Source organism: Cydia amplana, chromosome 21, assembly GCF_948474715.1.
Source record: "Cydia amplana chromosome 21, ilCydAmpl1.1, whole genome shotgun sequence".
NCBI classification, from domain to species: domain Eukaryota; kingdom Metazoa; phylum Arthropoda; class Insecta; order Lepidoptera; family Tortricidae; genus Cydia; species Cydia amplana.
In genome coordinates, this window is record NC_086089.1 from 3,062,280 (window position 1) to 3,085,167 (window position 22,888).

Sequence of the window (22,888 nt, forward strand, 5' to 3'; positions counted from 1 at the left end):
TTACCTGTTGCCGTTCCCAATGATATCGCCAGCGGCCGTGTCGATGCAGCCCGCCAAGCCGACGCCGGCCGGGCGCCACGCCGCTGCCGTCCGGCGCCACGTGTACCACGGTACCAGTTTTCCTTGTCCACATGGCCCCATTGAGGTACGCAGGCGCTTATAGCTATGGTACAACAGCACGAGCAGACCGCTAAACTCTTGCTTTCGGTTAAGGATTCCTCCGTCACCAAGGCGACGGCAGACAAGGTCCCGTGTGCTCCGCTCAAAACCGAGGTTGAAGGCATTGAAAAGGTTTGCAGTGTTCACATAATTATCTCTCTGCTTGCCCGCGCTCTCCAGCTTAAGTTCCGTCTTACAAAGACGAACTCGTTCGCCAAGCCCCTAATAAACAAAATGGGACAAATAAACCCGCTGCGCCTGAACGAGCTTGTGTTTCCGGTGCCAAGAGAAAGGGGCCAGGAGGACTCCAGCAGTTTCCATCTGTCTGTCTTCGACTTTATCGAAACAGTTTTGTTAAGCAAAGCGCCAAAATCGATTTTAGACTTGATTTCATCAGTGCGATTTCCTTAAAAGCATGCTACCATGCTCCTATACAAGTTTGACTGAAGGTTTTTCGTTTTCTCAACATACAGAGGCCTTGCTGCCGAGTTTCTCACAGAAACTATACTCGATGCCTCCTGTTCAGTCTCAAATTCGCAAACGTTAGTTTATGGAGATTGCACCGTCGTAGTCCTCACCTTATACCTGTAGTCCGTTAATAATGGTAGACAATGTACGAAGTGAGGCCCTTCAAGTGGAGAGTAATCGTTAACGGGCCGCACCTGCAGCGCTGACGACAGGAGTGTACTACAAACATACAACCGTTACTACGGTTGTCGAAAAAACTGCTGATGCCAGCAGATCGTCTATAGTTCGCGCTGGTTCCTTGCTACTTACCAGGTCGGTATAACCCCCAAAGGCGACGGTTTATCAAAAAGTCACTGCGTCCCCCGAGTGGCAGCTGCGCCCAGAAGCCGCCGAGACTATCTTCGCCTGATAGGCACCTTGTTGGTCGGCCTCTCTGCTTTCGAGAGCCCTCGCACTGTACCACGGTATGTCTTAATCGACTCTTTGAAGTGCTACCACGACGCGTTTGGCAGCTGCCGGTGATACGACTTGGCATGGATATCTCCACCTCCCAGGCTAGTCTGTTTACTGTGACGGCGTGATGAGGAGAGCTTTCTCGCAGCTGTGGTAAGCTTGCAATTTACTGGCGGTCCTAGTGAACACAACGTCGGACCACCATCCCTTACAAGTCAACGACCTTAAGAATCGAGGCGTAGCTCCTGTCAGATAGGACGCTCCAACACCGAACCGGCGATAACCGGGTATTTCCGGGTCCGGTACTGGTTGTCTAGAAAACCAGTACCGGGGAGCACTCCCTAGATCGTCCCCTTGTCGAGGTCGCTGTACGTCCACAATGTAGAAATGATCTTCATGGTGCATCAAAAATGAGATCGACTGCCAGGTACCTCTAATACCCAGTGAAGTAGCAAGCTATCTCAGACATCTATTTCTATTCTCCATGTTAGCTTTCAGAATGATACTTGTTCAGAAGCCTGTAACAAGTGCTGTATGTGAACCACTATCGGACACTATGCCTTCGTCCATCGTCATTAATAGCGAGACCAGCGCCTCCCAAACCACCAGCTTGGGACGCGAGAAATCTTATTCAAATTACTTGCCCTAACTTGAATAATCCTACAACGTACCTATATAGAAGAGCTGCCGCACCTTTACTGTTAGCATCAGGCCGCAGGGTCAATGACCTTACCCTACTACACTGTAGCCCAGGCAATTACACAGATAACTTTGACGCTATTATTTTGTGTCCGAAATTCGGTTCTAAACCAGATAACGTGTCTCACCGACTGGACTCTCTTAGAAGCTTCGGAATAAAGTATAGACCCAGTAGGTAGTCTGGGTACGTCAACTTGTGAGAATTACACAAAATGTTAGGGGACACTGCGCTTATTTCCTTCAGACACAGTAGTCTCATCCAATCCGGCCTCGCCTACGATTGCTTTCGATCCATGATGTACTTAATCACTAAATTAGCTGGAAAACTATCCAATTACTTAGCGATATTTTGGCTTAAGTTAATTGGGAACATGACTCTTTCTTTAGACGATCCTATCGCCGAGATTCTGCGGATCGGATGCGATTTCGAATGAGAAATCTCGCAAACCAGTTTAACGTCAGATTCGAACCTGGGATTACAGTTTAAATTCTCAATTTCCTGTAATGCATCATTATATCGAGTTATTGTGATCTCATGGGTTGCAATAAGGCGTATATATTTATTCTTTCTCTGAGTTATATGACAGTAGGTGTAGCCCTAACGCTTGCGCGCCCGCTGACTCGCCACCAGGAGATAATAAACAGGTCTCAATGAAGATCTCAGACGTGGAACGGAACACATAATATAAAAATTTTACCTTCCAATAAAATTATTATTATGTTTCCTTCCACGTCTGAGATCTGAGTAATGCCTTCCTGGCAGGCTACTAGGCTACTTTTATACCGACGGTACTTCTCCTCAACAATGACATAGCGGCGGCGAGTGGCGGGGGGCGGGCGTCTGTTTGCAGGAAAGGGAAGCGGAACTACGTCACGGCGAGGCGGCGGAGCGACTACATAGACGCTAGCGGCATCTATCGGTCATCGGAGGCGTTACGCTCTCAATGAAGATCTCAGACGTGGAAGGAAACATAATAATAATTTTATTGGAAGGTAAAATTTTTATATTATTTATCCGTATTTTTGGAATATTCCAATGAAATATTTTTAATATGCAATAAAGTACCGTCTGCGTATGCCTCAAAAACACCTTGAATGTTGCCGAGATTTGATCTTTGTGAAAAAAAATCGTATTTGCTTTAGTTGGTTTTAGCATGCTTGTTGATTTAGAGGAAACGCATTCAAAAATAAATCAAGCACTACAACTAAATAGTGTTTTCTATGTGTACGTTCTGAAAGCAGAAGTTGGTCACTTCACTACAGGTTTACATAATATTTGACCTTCCCCGAAAACAAATTTCTATGCAGAGGAAGGACAAACTATCTCTGCAGATAATTGTACACCGATTCATGTCAAAATAGATATAGAAAACATCAAAAAGATATAGAAAACAGATAGAAATATTTGTAGACAAATGGTAAGTCTCGGCGATGGTTAGTCTCTACTAATTCTACTCTTACATTGAGTTAGCTAAGCTAGTCTATTCTCTAGTCATTTTATTTGTCTAAGAATTGTAACTAGGTGTCGAGGTTTTTAGATCTCAATGTTTTGGATATTATTTTCGTTGAGAAGTATTTTATATGACATTTTATTACTGATATTATCCGGAGAATTTAGGATAGAATCAGGAAAAACTTAAGTTCCAGAAAAAAATACGTTTTCAAACTTGCATTTGTTGTAAACAACATTGAAATAGTTATATTATATTTGGTTCTGTTTAGTTTAAAAGAATCTTATTCTATATAATATTGTATAGATACGTAAAGTGATATATGTTCATATATACCTACATGTTACATGTCTTAACAACGCTCAGTGGATATATTGTTTGAATTTATGTTGAATTGTTGTTTCATATAAAACAATAAAAAGTTGTTCCCAATATTCGTTTTATTATCTCAACATGTAACATACCCCGCTGTAAACCTGAATAGTATCGTCAGGACTAAGTTTTTTTAATAGATGCATTTTTTATACGTAATTACAATGCCCAAATGAGTCTGAATATTAATGAGATCAACTGACAAGAAACTAACACGTTTAACGGATAGGGGCTGTGACCCTCGCTCTGGTTCTTTCCTTGTCCAACATATATCACTGGCCATTCAGCGGGGTAATGCGGCCAGTATTTTTGGCACATTTGATCCGGGAGACAATCAGAGTGAGGGGTGATATTTTATTTGTTAAGTTACTTTTACTCATTCTTAGGTTTATTTTAGTTTATAATTTGTATGTTTAATCAGTTAACTACCTATATTTTTGAAGTGTAAATTAAATGTATTTCACAGAAACTAACATCGAGATAGTGTTTAAAAAAATATAAATCGATTCATAAAGATATATCGATCGATCGATTTATACAAAAGATATGTCATCAATCTCCACCAATCAATCATATCGAAGCCACATTTATATTAACTAAGGTGTAGAGTTTGTGAAGTTAGGGCTTGTAGAGTTAGAAGCTTGGCTCTACAAGAGATCTGATAACTTTTTAACAGTGCGAGCCTTGGTTTCGTCTTGACAACATTTTACATGAACATGTTTTTGGTGGGATATATTTTACAATAATTACTTACCCTAGTGTTACACTTTGTAGATGTTATGTAGCATAATAATTATGTTTTCTTGACTGTGCCATTATTTCTTAATGGAGTTTCATTAATATGTTCTATTAAGTCTTTAATTCCTTTTGTGAGTTTAATATTCAAATTGTTTGTATTTTTTATACTAATACGTTGAGTAGTTCCGCTGTTAGACAAGATAATAATCGATTTATTATGACCGGTTCCTTTAGTATTCCGCATAGAAATTGGTTTAACATCTACTTGATACTGCAGTTCAAATACTTCGAGCGACCTTGTCGTTTCTTTTGAAGTATTGTTGGTACCTAACTTCCAGTCAAGCATTCGCGTCACTGGTACCTCACGAGGGACGTCAAAACGTTGTGTCGTTGACTCTTCTTCATTATAATATTCAGGTCGAGCTGGAGTCGTAATAGTGGGATCTGGGTTAAAATCCAGAATGGCAATCTGTTCATACTCTTCTGAATTCATGATTACTGGGTTTTTAGTTTCGATAATATTACCGTTTTCAAAAATGCTCTTAATATAGTTGGCAAAAGCATCACCTTCATCATGTGCATATTCGACTTTTTCATTTTTCTCGAACAGTGTCGGTCGCTCTGGTACTATAGTTGAGTGTTCTTCAGAATCATCAGAAAACTTGATCTGGTCTACGTCAGAGTGCTGCTCGTCAGTAATTTTAGAACGGATCGCATCGTGCTTTGGAATTTCTATATGATCATTTTCTTTAGTGGCGGGCTTAACTGTCCCATTTGTAAGTTTATCTATAGGCCCATTAAGAATATCTTTCAAACCGAATTCTCTTTGTAATTCCTCTCGAGGATTTTGTAGTTCTAATTCCATCTTATCAATTTCTTCACTTGGAACTCCGACGTCGATGGAACTAGGAGTTTGAAATGTGTGTAGATTAGCTAGCTTACCTTCGGCAATCTAAAAACCAATCATCGTAATTAATATTAGGTACGTAGATAGGTACCTACATATGTAAGAAATTCCAGGTAGGTAACCACTGGATTTCATACCAAAATTAATTCCACGTAGCAACTATTTGCTATTTTATTTTATTTATTGTGGAAAATTTGCGTGTAATAAATCTGAATTGCCTCATCATGATGACAAAGAAACCGCCGTTGATTCTTAAATGACAACGATGAAAATAGCAATTATGATGACAATATAATATATGTTTGTTCTTCTATTGTCAAGTGCTAACTTTGTTAAAAATATACTGGTTTTTGTTTTGTGTTATAATGTACCCTTCGTACTGAATACAGGCAATAACCTTTAGCCTGTCGAAATTCATACTTAGACTGGCGTGGGTTAGTCAATCATCATACAAACTTAGATCTTCTAGCTCTACTAAAGATAAAGTTTTTTTTTTCAAGTTCAAGTTCAAGGCATATTACAAATATAACAATGCGCTTATGAACGTCAAATAAATATATCCCTACACCTCTGCTCCAGAAGATTTAAATCCCGCCTAAATTGGAGGAGGGTATCCCAATAGCACCGGCAAGAATTTACTATTAACTATACCAGCATTGGACATACCGCAACGCTATCCACGACTCTGTCGATCCAGTCAGCGTAAAGGCCGATGCGTGTGAAGACTGTGGGCGCGTCGACGCGGCCGCATTTCGGAGAACCGAAGCTGATGACACCAGTTAGCAGGCTGCCCGCCAGCGCAGGCCCGCCGCCATCGTGCTGTTTGTTCGAAAACGAGATTAACTTATGAGACCAAATAGACTACAAAGGCTGGTGCTTCCTACAGCAACCTCATCTGGCAAAAAACAGAACAGAGACAGCCGAGAAAAACACTCAAAATACGACAGAGCAGCTGTAGATTTAAGAGCCTGATTTAGGTACCCCGCTAGTTATCACATGCGATAGAGCCTTAGTAACTGAATATAATAGTTGAAAAAATCCGTATCAACGCTTATTATAAAATCGCGAAATAGTTATTTGTACAACAAGAGATCAAAGTTTGATATTTCTTCAAGTGCTTATTTTGAGTCCCGTGCAAGCGAAAGATTCTATACTAGATTCACGAGCGTAGCGAGTGGATCTAATTTAGAATCATGAGCGTAGTAAGGGACTCAAAAGCGCACGAGATGTAAATAACTTTGATCTCGTGTAGTTCACAAAACTTTTCACCTCAGCAGTGAGAACATATTAGAGAACCCGAAAAATGTATTCCTTCTTCATCTCTTACCTCTATTCACTCATGTTTTCTTAAGATATACCAACAATTAAGTTTTCACCTCAGCAGCTCGAACAAGGGTACTTTGCTACTTAAAAACAGTGAGCAAAATCGCATTTTGCTCATTTTGTCTCACTCAGTGAGTTAAATGCGATTTTGCTCACTGTTTTTAAGTAGCAAAGTACCCTTGTTCGAGCTGCTGAGGTGAAAAGTATATTCTAAAATAGTGTACTGTCAGGTAAAAATTAAAATCTCAGTAATAAGAGCAGTCTCTATAAGAGTAAGAGACAAAGAGAAAACTTTTTTAAACATAACAATGTGACACACCTGAGGAAAGGCAAATAGACTTCGTTTGGAATAGCCTGATACCCTATGGCACTTTTAAAAGCGTGTGAAGTACTCACATTACAGGCTCCTTCACCACGATCAACAAATCCGGCGCAGAAATTCATGTCTGACACATATTCCCTAAAAAGTAGTCATACTGAATATCAAAACTATGCTTTTTTATTATAACAATACTAAACAAAGATGTGGAAGTCACTGAAAAGGAATGAACTTGTACTGCAATTACGTTAGCAATTTTTCCCAAGCACATCAGCAAAAGTTTTGTGGAATGGATGACAGTCAGATTTATGGGATTAAAATCATTAAAATAGAAGTCCACGTAAAATTAACCCTGCAACAACAACATATATATAAATTAGTGATCAGTTGTTACTCGTACTTGGAGTAAATGTATTTGCATTCTTCTAAATCGTAGATGTTTAGGCGTGCACGAGATAACGGTCGTTCGTCTATTGCGCTTTTTTCTGACGGCTAGAAACAAAAACATAAAATTTTTGAAAAGTTTGAGCGGCTTTCTTATATATGTTACTTTTAAGATAATAAATAAAACTTACACTCCTTCGTCCCCACCCCAAAATCATGATATCCTTAACTTTCTTAATCAAACTGAGGTGATCAAATCTGTCATACTTTACAGCCACCACTTTTTTATTTTGGAATCGCAACGCTTTCCGAGTTTTGAGAATAACCAAGTTGTTTGCCAGGGTTGAGCGGTCAAACTCTGGATGGAAGAAGAGTCTGTCTATTTTTACTAGAAAGCCCATTTTAGTGACGTAATCACTACCGACGCGTATTTGTACTATGAGCTTGGTATCGTCCCGAGTTCTGTAAAAGCCAAAGTTAAGTTAGTAACAACGCACTGGCATACATTGAGCTACGGCTTTGAAAAGATTATCCCGCTGAAAAACTCGTCTTCAAGATGGTATGGATGAATTGAACGCAGCTAGGTTGTGTTTACAGAACTCACCGCATAAGACAAGTAGCAGCACTGAGTGCCAGGCTCTCATGCAGCAACGAACCGGCGCAGACGAAGCGACCCCCCACGTGCACGCTCACCATAAACGGATACCGAGCGATGCCCGTGCTACTGCCTTTGAAAATCCGCCGACTGTCCACTTCCAGACTAGAGTTAGAGCCTAAACAAAACAAAAAAACAGATTAAAATACAATACATTATAATTACTCTTTACGACGCAAATGTTTCTTACATGGGAGACTTGTTTAAAGGAAGGAATTAGAATAGAATAGAATAGAGAATAGAGAGCGTTATTCGTGACAAAAAAATAAAATAAAAGAAAACAACAGGTAACATAACAACATAAGTCACGAAATGGTCCTGACAGCATGGTGCTAGCCTGGCTAGGTTTGCGCTGGTCTTCCGTCGGGGCCATGGTTTGAAGTTATAAAAAAGCACACATACCTAATAAAAAAGAAAAATTAAAAGACACACCAATATTATAACAAAACACAACAAACTAGAACTATATTTAACTAGTTAACTGAGTTAACTATATTATTTTATCTTTCTACTATTACTTAATCTTTTACTATTTAATCTTCTTATACGTACTCCATAATGTATCATCATTCGGAGTGGGTGCGATCTTTGTGCCGTTATACCCTTTTGTCAGATTTGTTAAATCTGTGAAGTTCTCGAGCTGAAGAGAAGCTTTGTTTTCATTGTGATTACTGTCGTTGTGTGTAACAGCATGTTCTCTTATCATTTCATCAATGACTTCGTTAACGCCAGAAATTTGATCAGCCATTTCATAGCTTATATTTGTTTTAATATTATTGTGCATTTCCTTATGTTTTTCATAGTTTTTGTGAAGCACGCCTTGCACAAAATTCTGCATAATCACGTATTCTTCATTATTCTTGGGTTGAATAAACGATTGGTTGATTTTCAATGAAAGAAATAAATCATCTACTACCCCAAATATTCTATCATTAACTTCATTTACGACGTTTCCGTCCAAGATTTTAAAAGCAATGCTTAAATTGCCTAGCGAAGAAATTATAATGAAAGTAATAGCTGCAAATCTTGTCATGGTTTAGTACTAAAATGGATTTAAAATGTATAGTGTATTTAGAGAACTAGTTTCTATTAATTATAAATAAGTAACTTTACACAAATAGTTTGTTTTACAACCTAATCATATCCTCAATCTCTTTTATATTTCGAAATTTCAATTTTAATGTAAATAACTTTATAGGTAGTTAAGATAAGCGGCATTACTTATTTCATCACTATGTCATTATACTAGTAGGTAGGTAAGGTACCTACATTATGTACCTCACTTATTTGGTTTCGAAACGTTAAAATAACTATAAAATATGTAGGTACTTATACCGCCTGATAAAAGTTATTGACTTAGTTATATTAAGATTACGAAAAAACACATTGCAACATACCGTTAAAAACACATTGCACCATATCGTTGGAAACCTATATTTTCGATTTGCAATAAAACAATACATACAAAGAATAGACTTTAATGTGGTAACATTTTACAATTTTATTTAAACGTTAGTTATAATTTCTCAATAATCGGTATCATCATGGTGATTATCAAATTTTTGGCTATCGTCTGCTTCTTCAACGCAACTCACGGTCTAAAACATTGGCTACAATACCCCATAGTATCATCACCCTTCGTTTATGATGTCAACCAAAAACTTTCGAGTCAGGAATTACAAACAGATAATGAAAAAGAATCAGCTGAAATATTGACTAAAGAAAACTACTTCACTAGGCTGACTCCTGCAGAAAATGCAGGTGGAAACGAAGAAACCAAACCAACAATAACCGATATCACATAATAATAAATAAAAATAAAAAATAAAAAAGCCTTTTATTTCTTGCAACCGTAACATAATACATTTTTTTTTTAACTTAAATACTAATTTTATATTAAGAATTAACGATTATTGTTTAATTTTGTAAGATTATAAAAAAGTTAATCTGCAAGAACCCCTCCGCAGGTGAAGGCCTCCTCCAAAGATGCCCAGTTTATTCTATCCTGGGCTATTTTCATCCAGTGTGGACCAGCTATTTTGGTTATCTCGTCCGTCCATCTCGTTCGCGGTCTTCCGCTACCGCGTTTCCCACATGGGCCTTTCCACGATGTCACTCTTAGGGTCCATCGGTGGTCTGTCAGTCGTGCTACATGCCCTGCCCATTTCCATTTCTGTTTTTGGGCATATTTTAGAGCATCAATAGCTTTTGATATACTTCTTATTTCAGTGTGCCGTATTTTTTGATTTTTTTTTTATATTTAGCATGCTTCTCTCGAGACCTCGTTGACATGTGACAATTTTTTTCTTTATTTTTGCTGTGTACTTCCAGGTCTGGCAAGCATATGTTAAGCATGGTAAAAGACAGGACGACATTACTTGTGTTTTAATTTTTATTGGCATATTGCTTTTAAAAATCTCCTTCAAGTTCCAATATTTATTCCAAGTATGTTGAATACGCCTCTCTATTTCCGCCTCGTTGCTTTCTTTATCGAAGCTGATTTGTTTGCCCAAGTATGTGTATTTATCCGTATATATCAGTTTTTCGCTGTCTACAGATATCGTCTTTGGCGTGCTGTTTGTCATTAGCATTGTTTTAGTGAGGTTCATCTCTAAGCCTACTTCTTTGCTAGCTGTGTTTAGAGAATGGATCATGAATTTTATTTGCTCGCATGATTCTGATAGAAGCACCAAGTCGTCTGCAAATCGCAGGTGGCTCAGGTAATTTCCGTCAATATTTAGGCCGCAGTTTTTCCAATTTAGCTTTCTTATGATCGATTCTAGAATGGCAATGAAAAGCTTTGGGGAGGTCGGATCGCCTTGTCTTACCCCTCTTCTAATAGGGAAGATTGGGCCGTGTCTTTCCAATTTTACTCTACCCGTGTTATTACTGTAGATGCTTTTTAATATCTGTATATACCCGTCTTCCACTCCCTGTTCTTTTAGCGTAGTCCAGATACTTGCATGTGATACGGAATCGAAGGCTTTTTTATAGTCTATGTAGGCGACATATAGAGCTCTCTTTCTCTCTTGATATTTTTCAATCAATAATTCCAGAGTGTGAATATGGTCTATAGTCGAGTATTGCTTCCTAAATCCTGCCTGTTCCACCGGTTGCTCTGTTTCTAGTGTGGTGCCTATTCTGTGGTTTATGAGAGAAGAGAATAATTTGTATATACATGGCAATAAGCTTATTGGCCTATAATTTGCAACGTCGCATGGGTCTCCCTTTTTATAAATTAGTATTATATCTGACTCAGACCATTGTGACGGTGTTTCATGCGTTTCGATAATACGGTTGAAAAGGTGCGTTAACGGCTGAGCCAGTAATGTACAGACCGATTTAATCGCTTCGTTAGTGATGTTGTCTGAACCAGGGCTTTTATTTGTTTTTAGTCTATTTATTGCGTCGGCAACCTCGGTGATGACGAATGGTGCACATCTCATTGTAGTTAGGTCCATACTTTGAGTGTCGTTATGATCGGTGTTATCCGGCTCCTGGGCGCTGTACAGAGTTTTGTAGAATGCGGTTGCTATTCCTATTACATCATTACGACTATTTAAGGTTTTTCCGTCCTTGTTTAAACCATCGATCCATATCTTGTTTGTTCGTAGCTCCTTGTAAGCCTTTTTTGAGCTTCCTGCCTGTACGAGATGTTTCTCGATGGTATCCGATCTGTATCTTGTATAGTCGTATTTTATGCGCTTGCTTATTAATTTGTATAACGCTGAGAGTTCATTCTTCATAGTCCTGTTTTTGTTTTTAGTATTTTGCAGTATATGTCTCCTCTTCATTAGCGCTAGAGTGCCCTCAGACAAGATTTTGTGTTTTTTATTTGTATCTTTATTTGGTATTCTGGCGTCGTGAAGGCTTTGAGTGATAGCGTTAAGTATTTTATCGTGATAGATTTGTACTGGAACGTTTATTTGAGGGTCCATTAGGTTTGGCAAGTGTGACCTGATGCATTCTTTGTATCTGACTTTCTCTTCCTCATTTTTCAATGTTGATTTTTGGTTATTTTTAAATCCAGTTCGGCTCTTTTTTATAATTGATAGTGTGATTGTTGCTCTAACAGGTCTATGGTCTGAAGAAAAGTTGAGATTCAATACTTCCACGTTTTGTGCCGTAGCAGGTCTGTTTGACAAAATGTAATCAATTTCATTTTTATATTCACCACTAGGTGAACGCCACGTCCATCTTCGGTTTGGTTTCCTTTTAAAATATGTATTTAAAATTGATATTTTGTTTTCCATAGCGAAGTCGATAAGCCGCTGTCCTCTTTGATTTCTTTCACCATATCCGTTTGATTTCGTTATCAAAAATTCATCAGGTTTGGGTTGGCCTATTTTTGCATTAAAGTCTCCCATAATTATATACTCGTTATGTGCTAGTGCTATGGCTTTATACAAGTTTGCATAAAAAAGCTCGATATCTTCTTCGCTTGCTGCTTCTGTGGGAGCGTAGACTTGTATAAGTGACATTTTGTTGTCTTGTATATTTAGGTTTAATAGAGCGACTCTATCAGAAATTCCAATGAAGCTTTCAATGTTACTTTTATGACGTATGTTTATTAAAAAGCCAACTCCATATAACCCCTGTTTGAGTCCTATGTGGCAGAGAATACAGTTATCATACTCTTCTATTTTTGTGCCTATGCGCCTAGTTTCTGATAGTCCGATTATATCAAAGTTTATATTTTTTATTGCTTCTGTGAGTTCTAGTAGGCGTTCATAGGATGACAAGGTTCTGATGTTGTACGTTAATATGTAGAGCTTATCTCTTATTTCAGATGTTGAGTTAGATATTTTTGTTGTTGTTTTATTCTTTGAAGGGTTTTGGTCATAATCTCCCACGGCGACCAACCGGGTTGGGAGATGTTTTTTGTTGTTTGTGTAAGTTTGTTTGTTTATAAAATTCGTGCAGGAGGGGGGGCATGATTGCTATGCGTTCTTATCTCTGTTTTCTATGTCTTGATTGGGTGTTGTATTGTTTGTATTTTTTGTAACTAAAAAGTTCAGCATGCTTGGTTTCAGAACTCCATCCGAAATACTATTTGAGCGCTGCTTGGTAGAGTGCGTGTTGAGCGACTTATTTTTTTTGTTGGCTTGTCTGTTACTGTCGCCTTGTGGTTGGGAGTTGGTTTCCGGTGAAATGGGAAGTGATCTTTTGTTATTATGGGGTTTAATAATGACTAGTTTATCATATTTTATTTTCACTTTATTTCCCTTCTCCTGCTCTACTTTCACTTGCTCTTGTAGTTCTCGTCTCTTCTCCAATACTTGTTGCGGATAGTCTTCCTTCAGATAGTAGTCAGTGTCCTTTAAAACTCCTTTTTTCTTGAAAATGTTGATCTTCATTCCGAGTGTGGTGAAAGTAACAATTAGTGGGCGAGGTCTCTCTCCTTTCTTCCCTATTCTTTTTACCTCTTGAATATCTCTGTGATCCAAGTCCACAGAGAAGTTTTCCTTTATAAAACGGGTTATGTTGTCTTGTAAGTTCGCATATGAAGTTTCATCCTCTTTAATTCCAAAAAAAACAATATTTCTCTGCCTCGCTTGTTTTTCCAGGAAATATATTTTTTTCTCTTGACTTTCCACTTTTTCTTTTAATTTTTCATGGTTTTCTTCCCAAAGAATTTTTTTTTCATCCAATATTTTATTAACATTTAATGTAACCAGCTCCGCTACATTTTCTCCGCTTTTCCGAATTTCAATCTTTTGTTCTTCTAAATCTTTTTGTATGTTTCTAAGAGCGGCCATAATTTCCTCCATTTTTGATACTGGTTATGTTATCAGTTGGTTTGTTATGATACGTGTGTCGCCCTCTCGAGGATCGTCTCTGAACAATATTGATTGCGTAGATTGATTTTAACACTTTAAGATCTAGCGATATCACATATAACTATAGTAATTTAGTTTTAACGACAGCGATAAACGAATTTCGTAAAGAAATGTTTACCTCAAATTTAAATATAACACAAGAAGATAATAACAGTGACTTTATAAAGAAAACTATACGTGAGACTAAATTTGCTAAGAGGCAACACCGAGTTATTGGGCGTTATCAGAAATCAGAAGATTTTTTTCAGAATAGATATTTTACGAAAAGCGAATCAGATTCACGAGAAAAAAGTACCGAGGATAATCATTACAGAGGTGAGATTACAGCCCTGTTTAAAAATCCAATTGTTTAATTTAAAGTGTATGAACTTCATAATAAGTACATCTACGAAGATATCATCATTATTTAATCTTAAAATCGCAGTTAAGACAAACTTAAAATCGCAGCCATCAAACCAATTTTTAAAAAAAGCGGCCAAGTGCGAGTCGGACTCGCCCATGAAGGGTTCCGTATTTAGGCGATTTATGACGTATTAAAAAAAACTACTTGCTAGATCTCGTTCAAACCAATTTTCGGTGGAAGTTTACATGGTAATGTACATCATATATTTTTTTTAGTTTTATCATTCTCTTATTTTAGAAGTTACGGGGGGGGGGGGACACATTTTACCACTTTGGAAGTGTCTCTCGCGCAAACTATTCAGTTTCGAAAAAAATGATATTAGAAACCTCAATATCATTTTTGAAGACCTATCCATAGATACCCCACACGTATGGGTTTGATGAAAAAAAAAATTTCGAGTTTCAGTTCGAAGTATGGGGAACCCCAAAAATTTATTGTTTTTTTTTTCTATTTTTGTGTGAAAGTCTTAATGCGGTTCACAGAATACATCTACTTACCAAGTTTCAACAGTATAGTTCTTATAGTTTCGGAGAAAAGTGGCTGTGACATACGGACGGACAGACAGACGGACAGACGGACAGACGGACAGACAGACAGACAGACAGACATGACGAATCTATAAGGGTTCCGTTTTTTGCCATTTGGCTACGGAACCCTAAAAAGGGCGGAACGCAACATAACCTTGCCGACTATAGACCAATTGCCCTCCTACCCTCGTTCTCAAAAATATTCGAAAGATGCATGGCCGACCCGATTTATAAATTTCTAGAAAAATATAAACTACTCGAAGATAACCAATTTGCCTTCCGCCAAAAACGATCGACCACCCAAGCAGTCTACACATTTATTCAAGCAATACTAGAAAACATCAAAATTAAAAACTATGCCATAGGTCTTTTGTTGGACATGTTTAAAGCGTACGATAGAGTTTCCCATCCAATACTGCTATCCAAACTTTATGAAATAGGAATTCGCGGCAATGCGTACAGCTGGCTAAAATCATATCTCCACAATAGACAGCAGTACGTACAAATAGGACACCACTTTAAAGACTCCAAAAAACTAGTAAAACTACAGTCAAATTGGCAAACCATCAACAACTCTATTCCTCAGGGCAGCGTCATAGGATGTCTATTATTTCTGATATATATAAATTACCTACCTAAAATAACAAATCATAATCATTTTTGCCGATGACATCTCCCTTCTCTTTAGACACGACAACAACTCTGACAATTACTCGCATATTAAAGAAGCTTTCACCAATATCACAAACTGGTTACAAGAACACAACTTATTAATAAACACAGCCAAAACAAAAATAATACAATTTAGACCCTATCAAAAAAGACCTACCGATTTATCACCACTTCTGAGAGATTTAAACATAGAAGAAGAAACAGAATGCACCCTACTAGGAATAACTTTTGACTCTCACCTTGACTGGAAGAAACATATATCCAAAATAAAATCCAAATTTTCTTCCTTCCTTTATCCATTGTACCTTTTAAAGTCAAACACCCATACTGAGTGCGCCTTAGCTACATACCAATCTTACGCTCAAGCCTGGTTACGCTATGGCATTGTCCTTTGGGGCCATAGTACTGATACACACGATCTCCTTATAGCTCAAAAAAAATGTGTACGTATATTAACAAAAATACAACAAACAGACAGTTGCAAATCATATTTCACAAGCCTTAAAATCTTAACACTACCGTCCCTCTACATATTAGAAATATCCATTTTTGTCAGAAAAAATACCGAACTATTTGAATACTGTAAAAGCACACGCCGAAAAAATAAACTTATACCTCCGGAACCAATCATAGAAATGTACAAAAAAGGCCCGTACTTCAGAGCAATACAAATTTACAATAAATTGCCCAACACAATAAGAAATATAGAGAAATTAAACCCCTTCATATCAAATCTAAAATCACTTCTTATAAGGAAAGCATACTATTCCATACGAGAATTTATGGAAGATAGCTCTACTTAATTTGATAAGTTAATTATAAGTAGGTATAAAATACATACTAACTTTGATCTCCCTCATAGGTTTAAGTATATTTTTAGTAAAATGTAGTATGTATACCCAAGTCGCAATAGTCTAACTGTGGCTAAAAAAAAATCTAAATATGTAATAAAAAAAATGTAATATTATACTACGATACAAAGTAGTCCTACCTAGTAGTAAGAATAGTTGCTTATACCCTTTATAGGGTGCCATGTGATTCAATGTTTTTATTGTACCAACTATAATGTACCATGGTTCGCAAATAAACGATTTCTGATTTCTGATCTATACTTAACAATTGTCAACACATTCGCACATTCGATCTGCTAAAGACGTAAGTGTAGATAGCAGATAGGATTTAAAAATTAACGTAAGTATTTCAATATCCTTGTACTCTAAATCACTTGACTTCTTTAAATTCACAAATTAATTCCTTAGATTTTATCCCCAGTGCACACTCCCGCTCGACGCATCTTCCACGGGCACAAAACGAAGATCAAGCACTTTCCTTTTTTGGTGACTGTTCACGTCCTCGGCCGGTTCGTGTGTGGCGGCACAATCATCAAATCGGACCTGGTCATAACCGCCGCCCATTGTTTGAAAAGGTAAATAGTGGATTTTATACCTAGCTTATAGAACAATTAGCAGTGGGCATGTAGCTAGGCATATTTAAACTAGGAGGGTTTAGTCGCTCTAGCCTTATGCTGACACACTTTGAATGCAGGTGGCAAGAATGGATGCGTCGCACCAGCACTACACCAAAAACAACGACCGCCGATGACACCACGACCGATATCATTACAACGGATGTGATCACAATCGATGACAACGCAACCGATGTAATCACAACTGATACCGAAGGTGTCGAATCTATTACAACCAATACAAACACTAATGTAACTGATACTATCCCCACTGAGACCAAAACGATTGAAACTACAATAATGATTAGCTCCGACGAATCAGGCAAAAGCTCGAGTTACGAAACTTATCCACCGAAGACAGTCGTTACGGAAGAAACCTCTACACGTCCGAATTTAGGTGTCCTCTCTGTTCGTATTGGCACGAACTATTACAGATTAGGGGGGAAGGTGGTCCTGGTCACAGATGTTTACTTTCACCCTTCATACGATGAGAAGAACTTGCAAGACAACCTGGTCATCATGAGACTGGAGAGACGCCTCAGCTTTAAACGAAGGAGAGTACGCAAGATAAATATCAGTACTGACGCCTCTAATGTGCCAGAGGGTACTGAAGTTACCATTGCTGGTTGGGGTGCTAAGACTGTAAGTACACTTCAAGCTTGAATCTCTGAAAATACTCAAAAAATTTCTTTCAGGTTTATTTTTCTAATATTATTTATTTTCTTCAGTACCACAACAAAATCTTTAACGCTTTATGGAATTTGATCCACAAGGCTGTGTTGACAGTCAGTTCTCGGTATGAGTGCGTATATACATATACTAAGTAAGTCTACACTTTACCTACCCTAACTTCATTTACGTATTTAATCTGAGATCAGAACAAAACGAAATTAATAGCCATAGTGAACCGTATCGTATAATTACTTATAAGCTTGGTTTGTGTTTCATTACTTTATAGTAATTATAGTTTTTTTCAAACTGGATGGGCACAAGCTATCATTTCAATACAATTTTGCGAGATTTGGCGTTATACGCTTGATACGCGCGTTTTGTCATTGTGACCGAGGCGTTCACGCCAATTTCGGGCGCCCCGAACTCATTACCGGCTAAGTATCAATGCAATTGCCAATTACAAATAATTATCTATTTTGTTTTGACAACTCTACAGGAACTTCGTGACAACAACGAATTTTTGTGCGCTCAACGAACATCACGAGGGAGCTTGCAATGTAAGATGACTATTTTTCTCCGCCAAATGGACAGAAGAACATTGATAGAGATCAATGTTCTTCTATCCCAGCCACCCATACACAATCTGCGACTCGCCTGATTTCTTTGTGGCCCTCATAAAACAAAAGGTTCCCTTCGTTCATTTCTACTGCCTTGTATTATAGAATAGGTGTCCTAATAAGAGACCGGCCTCCTATACCTATGCTCGTGATTACTTCAATTTAAAAAAAAGCGGCCAAGTGCGAGTCGGACTCGCCCATGAAGGGTTCCGTATTTAGGCGATTTATGACGTATTAAAAAAAAACTACTTGCTAGATCTCGTTCAAACCAATTTTCGGTGGAAGTTTACATGGTAATGTACATCATATATTTTTTTTAGTTTTATCATTCTCTTATTTTAGAAGTTAGGGGGGGGGGACACACATTTTACCACTTTGGAAGTGTCTCTCGCGCAAACTATTCAGTTTAGAAAAAAATGATATTAGAAACCTCAATATCATTTTTGAAGACCTATCCATAGATACCCCACACGTATGGGTTTGATGAAAAAAAAATTTTTGAGTTTCAGTTCAAAGTATGGGGAACCCCAAAAATTTATTGTTTTTTTTCTATTTTTGTGTGAAAATCTTAATGCGGTTCACAGAATACATCTACTTACCAAGTTTCAACAGTATAGTTCTTATAGTTTCGGAGAAAAGTGGCTGTGACATACGGACGGACAGACAGACGGACAGACAGACATGACGAATCTATAAGGGTTCCGTTTTTTGCCATTTGGCTACGGAACCCTAAAAAGCGGCCAAGTGCGAGTCGGACTCGCCCATGAAGGGTTCCGTATTTAGGCGATTTATGACGTATTAAAAAAAACTACTTACTAGATCTCGTTCAAACCAATTTTCGGTGGAAGTTTACATGGTAATGTACATCATATATTTTTTTTAGTTTTATCATTCTCTTATTTTAGAAGTTACGGGGGGGGGGGACACACATTTTACCACTTTGGAAGGGTCTCTCGCGCAAACTATTCAGTTTAGAAAAAAATGATATTAGAAACCTCAATATCATTTTTGAAGACCTATCCATAGATACCCCACACGTATGGGTTTGATGAAAAAAAAATTTTTGAGTTTCAGTTCGAAGTATGGGGAACCCCAAAAATTTATTGTTTTTTTTTTCAATTTTTGTGTGAAAATCTTAATGCGGTTCACAGAATACATCTACTTACCAAGTTTCAACAGTATAGTTCTTATAGTTTCGGAGAAAAGTGGCTGTGACATACGGACGGACAGACAGACGGACAGACAGACGGACAGACAGACAGACAGACAGACATGACGAATCTATAAGGGTTCCGTTTTTTGCCATTTGGCTACGGAACCCTAAAAAGCGGCCAAGTGCGAGTCGGACTCGCCCATGAAGGGTTCCGTATTCAGGGGATTAAAAAAAACTACTTACTAGATCTCGTTCAAACCAATTTTCGGTGGAAGTTTGCATGGTAATGTACATCATATATTACTTTTAGTTTTATCATTCTCTTATTTTAGAAGTTACAGGGGGGGGGGGACACACATTTTACCACTCTGGAAGTGTCTCTCGCGCAAACTATTCAGTTTAGAAAAAAATGATATTAGAAACCTCAATATCATTTTTGAAGACCTATCGATAGATACCCCACACGTATGGGTTTGAAGAAAAAAAAATTTTTGAGTTAAATTTCACAGTATGGGGAACCCCCAAAATTTTTTTTTTTTTTCTATTTTTGTGTGAAAATCTTAATGCGGTTCACAGAATACATCTACTTACCAAGTTTCAACAGTATAGTTCTTATAGTTTCGGAAAAAAGTGGCTGTGACATACGGACGGACAGACAGACGGACAGACAGACAGACAGACAGACAGACATGACGAATCTATAAGGGTTCCGTATTTTGCCATTAGGCTACGGTACCCTAAAAAGGGGACCGCTACGTACACGATTATTTAGCAGTGGTGCTTGTGTGCACGTTGATGGGCTCTTAAGAAGCAACAGTAGGTGTAGGTAACCACATGTTTTTTTTCGCTTGAGCACGACTTGCTGGTATAAGTACCTAACGAAGTAATATCTGGGAGACCGAGCTTTGCTCGGAAAACATAAGTCAAAAATGCACGTTTTCCCAGATATAAGACCTAGCTAGATCGATTTTTCGCCCCCCAAAACCCCCAGATAGCAAATTTCATCGTAATTGTTAGAGCCGTTTCCGACATCCCCGAAATATAATATATAAATAAATAAATACCTATACAATAATACAAATATACAATAATACAATAATTGCTCGTGCTCGTTTAAGGGCTGATTTAGATGGCGCGCGAACTCGTATACGATTTTAGTTAAGGTGAGTTCGACTAAGATCGGACACCGGGTAAGATCGTATGATTCAAATTTCTGCCTGTTGCGGGGCTTTTTTTTAATGCTGGCAAGGTGATGCAATGCCCGGGACAAAACAGCGCATTGCATCACCTTGCCAGCATTAAAAAAAAGCCCCGCAACAGGCAGAAATTGACCATTGACGTTATGTCAATTCAGCCGACCGATCAAATGACGCAATGTAATGATACCCGCACGCGAGTTCTCGCACCGTCTAAATAAGCCCTCTCTCGATCACAGGGCGATGCCGGTAACCCCGCGGTGGTAGGTGGGCTGCTCGTGGGTGTTGTCAGTTTTGGCCCCCCTAACTGCGGGCAACGGGACGCACCTACAGTCTTCACCAACGTTGGCTACTACGCAGACTGGATTGAAGAGATCATGGACTTGCACCAGGTATTAAACATCTGTCAAAAATATTACGACTGGGCAATGTTTAGGAAGCGACGGCTACAGATAGATTCTAAATACCTACCTACCTTTTGGACGCCAATGACCGATATATATGCACCGCAGGTCCAACGCCAAAGACGTATTAATCGGTCATAGACCACAGAGCAACATAGACCTAGGTGCATATGCATAAAGTTCAATTTCAGTTTTGACACTTCGGTGACGTGGCGTCTGAGAGACAGCTTTTGTGTTTGACACGGCGTCGAAAAGGTTAAACGAGTAATACTTATTTATATATTTATATTTATATATATATTTATTTATATATTTAGCTCAACCGGTTGTTAAGATACCTACAAACATCTAAAAATCGGGATTTTTCTGTTTATAAGGCTAAAGTTTATAAGGCTATATATATATATTTCGGGGATCTCGGAAACGGCTCTAACGATTTCGATGACATTTACTATGTGGGGGTTTTCGAGGGCGAAAAATCGATCTAGCTAGGTCTTATCTCTGGGAAAACGAGCATTTTTGAGTTTTTATATGTTTTTCGAACAAAGCTCGGTCTCCCAGATATTGACCATTAAGTACGATTCCGATTACGATTCAAAAATAGCGCTGGTGGCCTAGCGGTAAGAGCGTGCGACTTGCAATCCGGAGGTCGCGGGTTCAAAACCTCGGCTCGTACCAATGAGTTTTTCGGAGCTTATGTACGAAATATCATCTAGAATCGCGGCATATCGGCAGCGTGTCAAGCCAAGTTCAAAAGAAAAAATAACTGGCGACGCAGCGGCCGTGTATTATATTGTGTTACACGAACCATTTGGAGCCACTTCTAACCCCTGCGTAACTTAGAATCTATTAAACATAAAAATATGAAATTCGGTTCATTAAGGCTAACTAGAACCTCAAATTTCATGAATATAGCTCAACCATCAGTTGTTAAGATCCTACAAACATCTAAAAATCGAGATTTTTCTGATGGCGTAAAGTTTATAAGGTTTGTTTTTTCAGAAATCGTCGTCGACGAATGAAAATGAAAGCCACGAAGAAACAACACCAGAAACGACCACCAAGTGCCCTGCTGGTTGGACAACGAAAACTACCACAACCACGGAACCCGTGACATTAGGTACAGATGAAACCTTGACATTGGGTACAGATGAACCGTTGACATTCAGTAGAGGTGTATACTATGAAGCTAATACTTACAACGATGAACAAGATCGTACGTTCTTGCGTACTTTTGCAAGGAGGAGGTTTGAAAATGTAAAATTAAGGAGGTTTAGAGTAGTAGAGATTGGTGATAGTGAGAGGCATAGTACAACGATGGTCCCATTGGACAATACACTTCCGAAAATATCTACCTCAAGTGAATCAGGTACAACCATTGAAAGAATGTTCCTACTAACGCCTAATACACCTAGAATTCGCAATGATTTAGATCACACATTTCCATACATTTTCAAACGATTTTCTTAATTGTTCAAAGTGTTAACAATAAGACCTTACTTTAGTAACGGTTTCTAAAATTTTATCGTAGTACAAGTTGGAAGATAGATTGAAATAATTAAATGTATTACCTACGTATAAAAAAAAACAAATAAAAATGATAATTGGTTTTCCTTGTTTTCTTTATAGGTAGATATGCGATACGATTCCAATATTATATTATTAGAAAGTAGTTATTTGCGGAAAGTAGGAAATTCGCAACGATTGGTGATAAATTAAAACACGACCGAAGGGAGTGTTTTAAATCGACACGAGCTGCGAATTACCTATTCGCACGTGTATCGTACAACGTTTTACAGTACATACTTATATGCCCGACTACTTTTTTTTGCTTATTTCCGCACTAGTGCGGGGAATTAGCAACATATGTACTGTAAATGTATATACGATTCACTGACAACTTTTTCAACGAAATAGGCAAATCGAATTAGGGTGACGTACCTATTATTTATTAAAAAAAAACGGGTTTTGAAAAAAAATATTAGTAATTTTATAACCCATAACTGATTAG

General features: G+C 38.1%; 3 protein-coding genes across 3 annotated transcripts; 1 reads left to right on the forward strand and 2 right to left on the reverse strand.

The window, feature by feature from the left end:
- On the reverse strand, positions 1 to 8,676 carry LOC134658156 (uncharacterized). The gene is made up of 10 exons (XM_063513765.1): positions 8,481 to 8,676; positions 7,878 to 8,046; positions 7,465 to 7,735; positions 7,290 to 7,381; positions 6,967 to 7,030; positions 5,914 to 6,066; positions 4,702 to 5,292; positions 1,196 to 1,446; positions 738 to 846; positions 1 to 381 (listed from the first exon to the last, which is right to left on the reverse strand). The coding sequence occupies exons 1-10, from the start codon at positions 8,674 to 8,676 to the stop codon at positions 1 to 3; spliced, it is 2,277 nt and encodes a 758-aa protein (XP_063369835.1).
- A 4,191-nt stretch (positions 8,677 to 12,867) lies between these two features.
- LOC134658089 (uncharacterized) lies at positions 12,868 to 13,699 on the reverse strand. Its single transcript, XM_063513693.1, has one exon. It carries the CDS (start codon positions 13,697 to 13,699, stop codon positions 12,869 to 12,871), a length of 831 nt encoding a protein of 276 aa, XP_063369763.1. The 3' UTR covers position 12,868.
- Positions 13,700 to 13,820: 121 nt separating this feature from the next.
- Positions 13,821 to 21,991, forward strand: LOC134658157 (uncharacterized). The gene is made up of 7 exons (XM_063513766.1): positions 13,821 to 14,083; positions 16,643 to 16,796; positions 16,916 to 17,477; positions 17,564 to 17,658; positions 18,004 to 18,064; positions 20,713 to 20,903; positions 21,880 to 21,991. The coding sequence occupies exons 1-7, from the start codon at positions 13,879 to 13,881 to the stop codon at positions 21,989 to 21,991; spliced, it is 1,380 nt and encodes a 459-aa protein (XP_063369836.1). The 5' UTR covers positions 13,821 to 13,878.
- Positions 21,992 to 22,888: the final 897 nt, after the last annotated feature.